Source organism: Catharus ustulatus, chromosome 1 (genome assembly GCF_009819885.2).
Source record: "Catharus ustulatus isolate bCatUst1 chromosome 1, bCatUst1.pri.v2, whole genome shotgun sequence".
NCBI classification, from domain to species: Eukaryota; Metazoa; Chordata; class Aves; order Passeriformes; family Turdidae; genus Catharus; species Catharus ustulatus.
In genome coordinates, this window is record NC_046221.1 from 135,896,273 (window position 1) to 135,910,174 (window position 13,902).

Sequence of the window (13,902 nt, forward strand, 5' to 3'; positions counted from 1 at the left end):
CCCTGTGTTTTTCCCAATTTAATCTCTACTTGCCTTAGCATTGCTGGCTCTATGCTCTATTTTACACTATACCCATTTCTGGGAACAAAATGTAAGCCTACACTTGTGAAGAGACCAACATTTCTAAATATGCACTGGGCTTCCTCTGAGATTACCTACCAGATCCAACTGTGTGAACAACTCAGGAAACAGAAATCCTTCAACTCCAAAAAGATATTGGTGTGATCTCAGTACCGGGCTGGTTAATCCTATCAATACTGAGGGAGACCCTGCCATGCACAGATGCAGCTTGATATGTTTAGGAAACTTTAAAGCTTTAACACGAGGAACTTGGGAACGAGGAGAGTTAGAGGCACAGCACTTTGGATTTGGGAGTCAGCTACTGCTTCAAGTGCACAAGTTGTTTTGTGACCTGGAAGCAAAATACCAGGCTTCAGCTGACTTTTTGTAATGTTATCCTTGATGTACGCACTTGAAAGAAACAAGGATGAAGCAAACAAACCAGAAAACTGGTAGAGGTGTATGTACATGTCCTGAAAAGGACCAAGTATCATGTCCTCTACTCTAAAATGCATAAATTTCTCTGTATGGATTTTAAACTGGCATATCATATAATATCATTTTATGCAAAATTCAAGTTGTCTTTTCAAATTGTATATACATAGATCCCATTGATTTGCCAGCTATGATGATCATGCCTTATATATATGGTGTGGAGTCCAAAATCTTTAAATCAAGATGTGATTGGTGCTAAACACCAAGGAAGTACCTCTCCTGAGAAGCTAACTTGGCTCTTCTTCTCTAGCTAAGGGCCTGAGCTATAAAGCCTTCAGTCTTTTCAGGAGTGTTTGGGATCCTGATGAAAAAAAAATGTATATATATATATATATTCATTCCTGCAGCATGATCTGCATTCCATGATGTGTTAGCTACTTTCCATACATGTGTAGCATGAGGCAGTTCACAGCTTCATGGGTTGAAAATAAGAGCAATAATGTTATGCAGACTTTGGAATTTATTACTACCATAAAAGACGAAGAAACTTTAATACTGTGAAAAGCAAGACATCACATGCTGCCTCCCAAGCCTATCATACATATCTGAAGAACCCAGTGACCCACAGTCCTCTTAGGGAAAGAGCTTTTCACTCGTAGCTGAATCCTGAAGATAAAGTCATTATGTAGGATGATTGGAATAATGATGCAAAGTTAACACTCAGACTTAAGTACTTCCAGACACATTTTCCTTATTTGGCAGGAAACTTGTTTTGTAAGACACACAGTCCTCCTAATATAATGGCATAGCAACTGCAACTTAGAACAGAACAAGTCAGTTAATGGACTGTTAGGACACTTTTGCTGTATAACACCACTTAGACGCGTGTATTTAAAAAACAGGTGGATAATCCAAATGTTCAGTTACTAGGACACTAACAGTTATGTCCATGGCAATTTTGTTTCTGTTCTTTAAACAAATCATCACTTGCAAGCACTAATGTTAAAACCAGAAAGCTACTCTAGTACACAGTGGCTATAAATGCCAAATCAATTTTCAGCAGATAATAAAGTCCATGTTTTACAATCAGCAATACACTGTTTTACTACCCAAAATGTAAGCTAATAATATATAGCTCTGCTAAATGGAAAATGCAGATATGCTGTTAAGAAATGGGCTGGCTGTGAGATGATGGATCATTTCTGCCGGGACCTTCTTAAAGCTATGTGCAAATGTTTTGAAAATATCACATGATGTGGCCATGTGTTAAAAATTACAGCCAGTTAAGTTCTCTGCTAAGAAAAATATGTGGGCAATTTATGAAATGCACTCCAGGATGGAGATATCTTAAGTAAAACCAGATTTTGAAAACAAACCCATTTTTTTGAAACATGAACTTAAGAAAAAAAATAGTTGCAGCCACATCTGGAGAGCAGAAGTAAAGAAAGGGTGGTCTGACCTAATACCAGGCCATCTTCTGAAAGAGCAGCATTATTTCTGGGCTACAATGACTGTGATCACTGATTGTCCTTTTAAGGAAACCATGCTGAATACTGCCATGGGCAATAATAAAGCATTTTGCAGGCCAACATCTGTTCTTTGAAAGTACTATAAAATGACTGATAAATTTGTAATGTTTCATAAATAAAGTCCGGAATAAACAGTACAAAAAAAAAAAAGAAACCAACCACCACATTCACAGTAATCAGAGAAACTGGTGTATGGTATTAGATTTGAACACTGTTCCCCCAGGAACAATTACTTAGAGATAAACGCTTCCTAGAGTTCGCTACACAGAATGACAAAATGGTTAACTTGGTTACGGCAAGCTGCATGTTAACGGGATTATCTTTCTAGGGACTTTTCTCAGAGTTGCAGCAGTGCCTTCACAGAAGTCTGAATGGCTTTTACAGCGCTTCATTAGCCAGCCCCACTGCTGTTGCTTTGCCCCGACAGCAGAGCGAGGAGGTGAGCGCCCAGTCGCAATTATAACAGCACGAGCAATTTGTCTTTGAAGGGTAAATTTAGTTTGTGTAATTGTTATCACTACACATAAACCAGAACCCATCTTTATTACTTCCTGTTCTTTCCCCAAAAGAAGGACTTCAGATGGCAGAATCACTAAAGGGATGGTTCTGAAATCAAGACTTCACACATACACAAAAGACACTGACATAATATCAGATTACATAAAAATACACATCCTTTTAATCTCCTGTACATAATGTGCTTACTTTTAAAATACAAAATCTGCCCCAGATGGTTAATAATGCCCATTTGAAAAAACACAACACCACAATATTAAAGGGCTAAAATATGCTGTGAACAGATTGAGAGGCAGTTCATCCTAGAGGAGAGTAAAAAAGTGCAGATGGGTGTCAAAAATAGCCAAGTGTCAGATCTGTTCAAGTATCTCCATTCTGGCACATGCTCCCAGTCACAGCTGTTAGTGTATTCTCTGTATCCAAGTGCAAGGTTTCCTAACACTCAGAGCTGACATTAAAACACACTTCTTGCTTGCTACTGATTTAAGGGAATGCTGCAAATAAAAGATTTACTTAATGGTAAAGCTTAACGAGTATTGATAAGGGTACATATACTTGAGTGTGCTATTTTGATTTAAGATGCATGAAATTTTACCCAGCAGGTAGATTAAGTAATTTAAATGCCAAAGGCTTCATAGGTTTTCAAAAACATCCACTCTAGGCATTCCAACAGTTTGCCAATATCCCTGAATAATGCACACAAGGATCAAAACTGATAAGATTGTGTCATTTTAGTACACCTAAATATCTTGATAAAACACAGAAATAGTAAACCACATGAGAAGATGAGTTTCATAGAAACATAAGGGAAACATCAGTGGATGAAAATTATGCACAATGCACTTTTCCTAATTAATGAATTACCGTGTATTTCTAATGAAGACCACATTCCCAGGAATGCAATGCATGCAAATCAAATTTGATGTTGAAAGGGTTAAATTGACCTTTCATAGTCCTCAGTTGTTATCTATGCAAATTAATTTGCCCATATTTCAACCATATAAATCCTCTTAACCTTGTGCTTTGAGCAAACAGAGCCCACTTTCTTGTTACAGTCACAGGATCAGCAAACATACCAGCAGTAGGGTATGACCGTATACAACAATCCTAAAAGGAAAACATTCTTCCAACAACTGGCAATACCTACATGCAACTGTGGCTGCAGTAAACTGGCAGATACTGTTTCAAAACACCATCTGTGAGGTGTATAGACTCTCTGTGATCAAGCATAGCCTCTTCTGCCTGTCCTACCCAAATAATCCACAAGAACCAGCCAGCTGTAGGATCTCTAGCCCTGTCTTTTTTTTATCCAGAACACAAGCTGTTATAATCAGGCACATGGCTTTCTCCAGTCCTTACCAAAGGGAAAAAAAAACACAAACAAAACACACCAAATTCAATATACTCAGTCCTGGTCAAGCATCTCACAAAACCCCTCAGACAAGTCACCCTGCATTAGAAGCATTTTTATTAGCAATAACACTTATCAATATGACAAGTGAACATAAGATCTAAGGGTAATATCTTCCTGAGGAAACCGACCTATTATAACTCCCAGCTCCACAGCAATTCCTCTAATTCAGCAGATTTTTTTATTGTTTTAGTTTGAATCAACATATTTCAGTGATTTGCCGGGTGATGGTGAAGGACTATGATTCAGGACAAGGCTGGAATAATCTGTTTTATAAATCTCCCTCACTTCTCCAACATAAACAGCTTTTCACGGAGATAATTTCAGCTGATGGGTAAACGCTGTGAATGATCTCCAACGATCAAATGTTTGCAGATTCAAGGTGCAGCTGACAGTCATGAAAGCCAGCCCGAAGCTGTATTTCTCTTTGCTAAAAATGATCCCCCGTACAGAGACCTGCACCCACAAAGCTGGTGACTTTCTGTTATTTCTTTTCTTTTTCATTGAAACATCCAGTCCTGCTATAAGTATCTAGCAGTTCACTTGCACAAATTCCCCTCCCCCAAACACATACACAACAGAATTAGCATCCGCGATCGCTCCGTACCCGTATCAGCTTGCAAATCACCCTCTATATTAAAAGAGAAAAGAAAAAAAGAGAGAGAGAAAATATACTATCAAAAAAACGATTAGCGTTTCCTCATTTAGAACCGAAAGAGCTGCAATAATTTCGACTCACCAGGCATCCTTGGATAAAATATACCACACTGTAAATGGCTCTCTCCTAAAAGCAAGCTTATTTAGGGCTCAGTGCCTCCTGTTCTGGAATGAACAGAGAGAAGCGAGGAGGGCCATCAGAACTGGCTGTGGCAGCGTAGCTGGAGGCAGGATGCTGGGCGCGTGCGTTTGCCAGGCAAAGACAGATGGAGAGCTGACACTCTGTATTGCACTTGGAGCAGAAATGTGAATGATGACAGGAGCACATGTGGCCTTGAACCCAGCCCTGTCTCTTCAGGCAGAACAATGACAGGGATGTGTGTGCAAATTATCACAACCCCGGCTCCCCTCAGCTGACTCCTTTTACTCTACCTTTCACACCAAGTTCCAGATGACCAAAGAATAGAAACTAAAATGCAGAGTGATAAGCTAAACACTGAATTATTCATTTTTTCTTTAAAAGTTAACCCTTTCCTCTGCTGACAACAATTAAAGAAAAAGCATCACTTTCACTCAGTTCTCCTCCCAATGTGGAAAAATATCATTCATTATTTTAACAGCCATAATTTTGCACTCCTTTAGACTACGTTTGTTTATTTAGCTGGAAATTCAAAACATGCCCAAGAATATACAAGAGAATCCTCCCCCCGTTCCCACACTTATATCATTATTATTCCCCTTTACTATAGGGAACAGAGTATCAAAATCACTCCCTCTCTCAGATCCACAGTAGTATGTGTAAAATAGAACACACTTAGAAAGCAGACCACTTACATTTTACTATGGTGCTTTTAACCCCCTGGGATTCTTCCATTGATATGTTCCAAACATTTGCAGCTTACTCTCCTTTACCTTGCATAGTTATCCGTGGGGGATGAAAACAAAATCTTCCCTGTAAAGCTTTTTCAAAAGCTAAACAATCATGTCCTCCCGATTTCTGATTTTGTGAACCCCTTATAAGTTTATCCTTCACATGAATAAGGTATGCCTGGCTAGGTTCAATTCACTCTTCCCTATTAAGCTTTAATGGACACCATGATACATAAAACTACAAGTCTTTGTTATAGTGCTTTATCTAAAGCTGGCTATTTTCTTCTCAGCAGTCCCTCTTTAGTCCTTTGTAAAACATCTTTGCCTCTTAGAAGAAGCATACGCTTGACTCGCATGCCTTCTGTAGCACATACAGCTTTGCACAAAATACTAGGCACAAGAAAAAATACTGTCCTTTTTTAAAACTCTCCTCCCATTCAGCACTTGCAAAGTGCTTTAGTAACAAGCCATTTCTCCAGCAACTAGCATGTAGGTCCTGGTTCTGATTTTGCCTTTGCATTACACATTCAAACCTTTATGGAAAGGCAACAATTCTCAGTCAGATCTTCTCAGTGTAAGGTCTGTCCTTGTGTACTTATTTATGCACCCCCTATTTTGCGTTGTGCCATCTTCTGCCTCTGTTATGCAGAAACAACTCTGCTTTTAGGCCTTCCTCTTCCTTCCTCTAGCTACCACAGAGCCTGATAAAGATCTCTTTAGGAAAAGGACACACATGCAAAATTAAGCAGAAAATAACAGTTCCTCCTAATGTCCGGACTGAACTCACTAATATTTCTCACTTAAAGAAAATAAATAATTTCATTTACTGATAATTCTTTAATATCTTTTTAACACAATCTAAGTGGCACCCTTAAGTTTCATTTAAATAGTAGAGAAATTCAAACACAGAACTGACAAATCCAAGACTATCAACTAGACAAGGGGCAGCTCCGCTGTCTCAATAAACTGCCCAGCACTAACAACCTAATGTGTCTACTACTTGAGGCAGGTCTTTTCTTCATCTTCATCAGACATCTATCATAATGAAGTTCTATATAATGGATTTTTGAGTGTCAGAGAGCCCAAGAGAAACTCCAAAACATGAAAACATTTTACTGACCACTTTCATAAAGGGGGGAAAAACAGAGGGGCAAAGGGAGAGAAGCAAGGGAAATGGAGACAAGTGAAGTCTGCACCAACAGGGCCTTTAAAGACTTTACCGTCCTTTTGGTTTTATTATTTGATGCACTATTTAAAACCAGTCAGTTAGTATTGTATTTGCTACGTTGTTTTTCTTTTGTAATGCTGTACTCTACATGAAAGAAAAACATTTTCACAGTTGGAAATGCAACCTTTCATCAACATAGATGCAGCCTGAATCAGCTTCAGAGTAGAAAGTAACGTGTCAACGGTATGACGCATTTTAATAAAACCTAACAATATTCACTCTTAAAAGAAGGTCTTAATATCAGTACATTGTAAATCCACAGACCATGGCTCACGAAATTGAACTTCCATATGCTGTGCGATTATGCATCTTTTTTCTGTGTGTAAAAAGCCTTTTTAAGCTGTTATCTGACTACAGTAATTGCCACTTAAATTGATCCACGTCAACAAAACCTGGATCCCTGGAGATTCTCACCTAGAAGTCTGCTCATGGAAGGGGCTAACAGAATGCCTGTGCATCTGAGACTACTTCAGCATTTTCTCAAGCAGCCAGCTGCATGAATAGTTTTCCCCTCTCATTATTTAATACACTGAGGCAGGCTGCAACCCATTTGGCAGTCCTCCCTGAAGAAGTATCTGTGGAAATTTATTTGCTTTCACCACCCCCATTTTTAATGCAGTCACCTAAGGCTTGCCCTAGAAGTTTTTGCACCAGGTCTAAAATTTTAGCAGGCCAAGCAAAAGTGGACAGCCCATCCTGTAAAATGGTTTCATTCTAGACCAAGAAAGGAAAGACAGTGGTTTTAACACAGAACAGTTCTGCTGCATCACAAGAGTCAAGAGTACTGCCAAAATGAAAGGGATATAAAGAGAGTGAAAAATCCACAAGACAATCTAGGGCCAGTTTCTTTATGATGCATATGACGTTACACCATCCTGGGTGGGCACCAGCTCCTTCTTTGAAGATTACTCAAAATGCTTTACAAAATAATTTTAAATCATCCTCTAGGGGTCCTTAGTTTGAAAATGGGTAGAGAAAACAAACCAGTCTCCATAGTCTTGTATTTGAAGGGGAAGAAAAAAGATTTTTTATGCAGCAGATGATATAAGGTAGCCAAGACATGGATCTGATGGAAAAGGGAAATTCCTAATGACCATCATTTAAAAGTACAGAGATTGCCTTTTGTGCAAACCCAGCTTAATAACAGGGACTGGAAGTCCACTGAAACACATCTGTAGTTAATGAAAGCTCTCTATTAACAGTGAAGGAAGAATTTAACTCAAAGCTTTTCTGTAGGACTTCTCAACTTCCCGCTCTACTTATAGCAGACTGTTGTGATACATTGTGACTTCACACAGTGGGTATTAAGTGAGTTAATTCAAAGGAGCTGAAACCTCATTGATCCTAATTGAAAGCAATACACCCAACCAAATAGTTTTCTACCCCATCTGCTCTGGCCTGCCACCAGCTATTCAATACAAGAGAATTAATAGTTTCAGATATTCTAACAGACCCAATAAAAGCACTCATTTAAGCAGGACTGCATTAACAAAGTGAAAAACCAAGGGCAAAATGGGTTCAAATGGAGCATTTTACTCCTAGTTGGCTTTAACAAAGCTGAATAATGCTTATTCTGACTTTTTATGTGCAAGACTTGATAAACTGAATGAGAAGGCACTCAATGATCAGTCAACGAGCATTGATGAATGGTCATTAGGACCCCCCCAATCTCAGGGAAGGCCATTCCACAAAGTGGCACACCAGCTTGAAAGGGCGGACTCACTAATGTCCAGATTTCCCCGCTTGCTTGTTCCACTTTCACTTTCAGACCACTGGCCACCAAATGAGGCTGACATATTGGAAAATAATCTTTTATGGGCGAGTGGTAAATAAAAATGGAGGCATTAGCTGGGCTTTCAAATTCAAATCTACTAGTTTTGTCAGCCCCAAAACGTTTTGATTTTCCACCCAGCTGGAGGCTATTAGTGTTTTCTTAAGGCATCCCACTGACAGGGCAAACCCACCTAATGTGTGAGCTGTGGAGGACAGGGGACAACCACTGATGCACAGGACAGGGGACAACCACTTCTGGATGCTTTCTTAACTTTATTCAGTTGACTGTCCAACCACAGTACAGTAAAGGCAACACCTCCAGGAGAAGCTCATTAATTTCTTGCTGCCCAAGTGTCTCTGATTACTTGATGCAATGGCAGCCCACCTCAGCCTGTAATGGAACCCTCAGTGCAACTTTTTCCGTGACATTGTACCTAGCCTCCCTTGGTTTTACTGCACTACCACAAAAGGCTCAAACTACCCAAGAAAGGTACTTGTCTATAAACTTCTAATTCTTTGCTTGGAAATGGAATTTAAATATTCCAGTAAGATATGTGCTTATCTGTTAACAGCAGCTCTTTACGCATGCAACACAAAACATTTGCCAGATAACACTAAACATTTCCCTAAGCATTTCCTTATTGGCAAGGCTTTCTGGACTCCTGAAAAAAGACAAATGAGACATTTAAAACATACCCTGCTCTGTGAAACACAAACTAATTGAAATTACCTACACAAATCAAATACTGAGCAGTTGAAAGGTAGTCACCAAGGTGGAAAGAAAATATTCTTCATTGTCTAAGACAAACTATTCATGATGTAACATCGAGTACTGGATTAAATTCACTGAGACAGCATTCGTATCTTTTAAGTTAAGAAAACTTGTAAGTTGTATCCATATTTCAGCAATACTCAAAAGAGTATTTTAAATCATCTGTTAAGAAAAGGCAGCCTTGACAATGAATTAGACTTAACAACCTAGACTGCCTATTGCTTTTTGATGAGAAAAAAAACCAAAATAAATTCTTGTTGAACACATAGAAATTCCAGTGACATTTTGGGTGCATTTCAGGTTTTAAAACAATGAAAATATACATTATGACCTAACATGAGAGAATAGTTAAAAAAAAAAATTAAACTGACTCAGAATGGGAGGGACAACATTCAGGCCTTAAAGAATGCATGCTCTTTTGTTCTCTATATGTGTTTTAGTAAGAATACTCACACGGACAAACTCACATACAAGTGTACCTGTCTTGGGGTCTATTTCTTTCACTAGATCTAGGCTAAACAAGTTTTGCCTTGCATTTTTATTAAATACTATATTTTCTATAATGTGGGTAAAGTAAATTAGAATTGACTGCTAATTTCTATCATTATTTGGCTTCAAAGAAAATTACCACACCATCTGTGCATAGACACCACTCATGCACTTTAGAAAATTTGATATTGATTTGAAAATATTTCTGAAAGAAAATACCAATGATACTGAGAAAGAACACATTCAGTATGACCTGGAGAAGCCAGGAAAAGAATATCTGCTCCTACTGAATTATGGCCATATTTTAAGATACAAAAAGAAGGGGAGAGGGGGCAGTGAAGGAAAAAAGTGTTTCAAGCTATCAGTTGTTTTTTGACTTGAAGCTCGGAGTGTTTGTTCATTTAACATGGGTAGGGAAACTCCTCCTGCTGTAGCATATTAACCCAAGTTTTGACCTCTAATCGATGTCTTTTCAATGTATAGGATCTTCACAATAAAGATAATGTAGAGCATATTTGTGTGAAAGCGTATCTACCACTAGCCATAAATTTGAGCCTTGCATTTTTCTCTGTAACATGTCAATATTTGTGACACTAACTAAACATATTTTATTCATTTGACAAGGATTGTTACATTATATTGAAAACTTTTGTTTCAATGTCACCACCTCCCCGTTTTGACTGATGGCGAGTTAGTTTTGTTAAAATGCACAGGGTGATAGCGTATGCTCCAGTGAACTTTCCCTCCTCTCAGCACCAGAGACAAAAACCTGCAGCTCTGCTCTGTGCTGGCAGCCATCTGGCCAGCTTTCTCTCAATGCCTGCCCCACACCACACTGCAGGCAAAATTTCAGGGCTCTAGAGCTCTGTGGAGCTATTCATGACATACCAATTTCACATTTTCTGCTTGTATGCTTGCAACAATAAATGCTAATGAGGACTATGAATGACATTTTTAAAGACAATAAAAAGGTCTCCAAATCCCTTGCATATGGAGACACTATTTTCTAAACTTCACCTTCTGTTAGGGAGCCATTACACTCTAAAGGAAAAAAATAACCTAAGGAGAACAATGAGATGATCAAAGCATAACCGAGTCCTTAAGAATTCCAAAGAAAACAATGTTTGCAAAGCTAGCTTAATGACAGACAGATTTTATGCTGATGTACAGCAGTAACACTTAAGCATAGTAACTCTCTTTTTCGATAACACTGCTACTTCTCATGAGGGGCTCAGAACTGGGGGGGAGGGAAGTCATAGCAAATCCTCCCTTTCACTGATCACATATAACTCTCTACAAGCCACAGACTTGGACTCAGCAATTACTAATCTCTAGATGAGTCCAAGAATACTCTATATAAACCCCAGAATAAACTGTAATTACTAATGGATTTGGAATGCTATGCTTTCATAGAGATCTCTGTGCTGACAAAGTGTGGCCAAGACAAATAAAAAATTATATTTTCTTTCCACAAATCTGCCTATTGCAATGCTATTGCTAAGAGAAAGAAAGAAAGAAAGAAAGAAAGAAAGAAAGAAAGAAAGAAAGAAAGAAAGAAAGAAAGAAAGAAAGAAAGAAAGAAAGAAAGAAAGAAAAAGAAAAAGAAAGAAAGAAAGAAAGAAAGAAAGAAAGAAAGAAAGAAAGAAAGAAAGAAAGAAAGAAAAAGAAAGAGAAAGAAAAAGAAAGAAAGAAAGAAAGAAAGAAAGAAAGAAAGAAAGAAAGAAAGAAAGAAAGAAAGAAAGAAAGAAAGAAAGAAAGAAAGAAAGAAAGAAAGAAAGAAAGAAAGAAAGAAAGGAGAGAAAGAACAAAAGAAACAACAAAGGAATGAAAGAACGAAGTTGTCTTTACTTTGAGAAATGTCTTTTATATTAAAGACAACTTCCCCTTATTAGGACGATTAAAAACACTTCCAGGAAAATCCACCAGGTGGAGCAAATACACAGCAATACAAAACATTTATTTATGCTTGTACTGCCATTTTCAACAGGGAGGAAATTGTTTATATGCAAATATTTTTAACTATTGACCTCCCTTCTTTACCCTTTTGTCATACATTAATCAACTTGTATTTATTTACTACATTTCTAATGGTACAAAAACTTTGCTCAAAGGGCCCTTCACACTAAGTCATTGTTCCTGATGTGTTCAATATGAATTTACAAACCACAATAGTTATCAGAAATATAGGGAAATTAAAGAATTGTATTATTCAACATATATATATAATTTTTTCCAACAATATAAGGATATGGTTGTACTAGTAAAACACACTGACAAGTGTTCAGAAAATAAAACTTAGTCTTACATCAGGTAGCAAAATCTTTGTACTGGCCTCCATTGTACTGGGCTGGAAACCTGCATGTCTGGTTGTGTTTTTATACACACAGTAGTGCCCATAACATCACAGCAGTGCCGTTGAACAGCATGTTGGTGTTTACTATTAATGCTTTATTTTAGTATGGCATCTGTCAACTACTGATTAATTTCAAGAGGGCAAGTGAATGAGGACTGTAAATAAATATTTCAGCATATCTAGGACAGCTAAGTATTATTTCTCCATTTAAATTATTTGCTTTCCAGAGCCAGGTGAGAAAGTCACCTCATCATCAAATATTTTCTGTTTCCCTGATGACTAGGAGGTCTAATAGAACAAAGGCAGGGGGGCAGATTTTTACATGAAGAGAACTAAGTCCAAACAGAACAGTCACAATCATTCTTTTATGGATGAGTTTTCTCACAGTTGTAATAGGACAACCCACTGGCAGACCCAGTAATTGTTAAAATGCCAAGCAGTATTACCAAATGAACTGCTCTAATGCAGTTCAGTATCTGGAAACACAGCAGAATCAGTACACAGACTCATTCAACCTTTTACGATAGAGAAAGCTTTACCGTTTTCAAGTGACAAAAGGAAGGTGCTGATTTTAGTCAAATATTTTCTTTCCATTGTTTCCCTTAGTTATACCTTCCATCACATTTTTCTCTCACTTTTCCAATCACTGTCCTTTGTTTTCTCTCTGCCATCACATATACTCCTAAATTCATAAAACTGGGGCCACCTTCTCACTCTGCTATACATCTCTCTTCTCCAACTCACCACATCACCTGCCTCTACTCCAGCTGCCTTGGACATTTATCTTCTCCCACCTCCACTAACCTTGACAGCTGAAAGAAGTTCCAGAATGTCAAGGTGTGAGTACTACCATAAAATATTACCCACAATTAGCACATAAAGTGAATAGCAACAACCAGCACTCTAACACTGAGGGAAAAACACTGTGCCAGCTAGGTTTCCATTACAAAACTAAGCCAGAATGGTATTTACTTAAAGTGCTATTGAAGAAGCACATCAAGCTCCCTGGAAAGACCATGTGTTGACCTAATATCTGTGCTTCTAGTCTGACCCAGACGAATCCTATCATAGCTAAGGAAAATTAAAATACAAAATCTTTGTTTCTTTAAGAACTGGGAGGAGCCTTGAAGAACACAGACCTGCAAATATAACTTCACTTTATCTAATTGTGTTGTACTCCACATAGTGGTTCATTGTAGCCATTCAGAAGAGAAGCAGAAAAATGCAGAGGTGATTATGAAGCGGGATTTCATACGAAGAGCAAATTACACCACTTTACACTAGAAGAATACCTGCAAAGAGAAGCAGTAAATGCTTGGGCACAATGCAAGGTGCCAGTTTTAATAAAGCCCAAACCATCTTGGGAACTATTATCCACAAGAACTTTCCTTAAGCAAGATTATCACAGCAGAGGCATGTGGAGATGGCCAAGATATTCTTTTAAAGAGAATGCTGATTTAAAATCATTATCACCAAGGAATTTTTGAGTGGCAGCCCTGGTGTAAAGGCTACCATTTGTTATTTGTTATTTTCAAGGAGGCTCTAGACAGCCAGTGGGTGGGAGGAAAGATAATGTGGTTGTTGTCACCACACGTTGGTGGAGAACTTTTCATTAAATGGACTGCTGGCTGAGGTGGGCAATGGTTGGTTAGAGGTCATGGACAGTTCATTGGATTATGAACTCTGCAGAAAAATAAAGGCAACTAAAACACTGGAAAAGAGGGACACAACTTACATGACTTGTAAAGGTTAAACTAACAGACAGTGCTTTCATAGAGACACACAATTTCCCTCATATGTACAAACCCT

The 13,902-nt window shown here is 38.1% G+C and overlaps 1 protein-coding gene across 6 annotated transcripts in view; it reads right to left on the bottom strand.

Moving 5' to 3' along the window:
* Positions 1 to 13,902, bottom strand: part of RUNX1T1 (RUNX1 partner transcriptional co-repressor 1) — a 115,270-nt gene that overhangs the window by 75,454 nt on the left and 25,914 nt on the right. Inside the window, exon 1 of one of the 6 annotated variants that reach the window (XM_033057025.2) lies at positions 4,691 to 4,936. The exons of the other annotated variants lie outside the window; for them this stretch is intronic. Coding sequence (XP_032912916.1) covers positions 4,691 to 4,697 — 7 coding nt within the window. The 5' untranslated portion in view covers positions 4,698 to 4,936. Of the gene's footprint in view, positions 1 to 4,690; positions 4,937 to 13,902 lie in introns of those variants that run through there. 6 annotated transcript variants of the gene reach the window in all.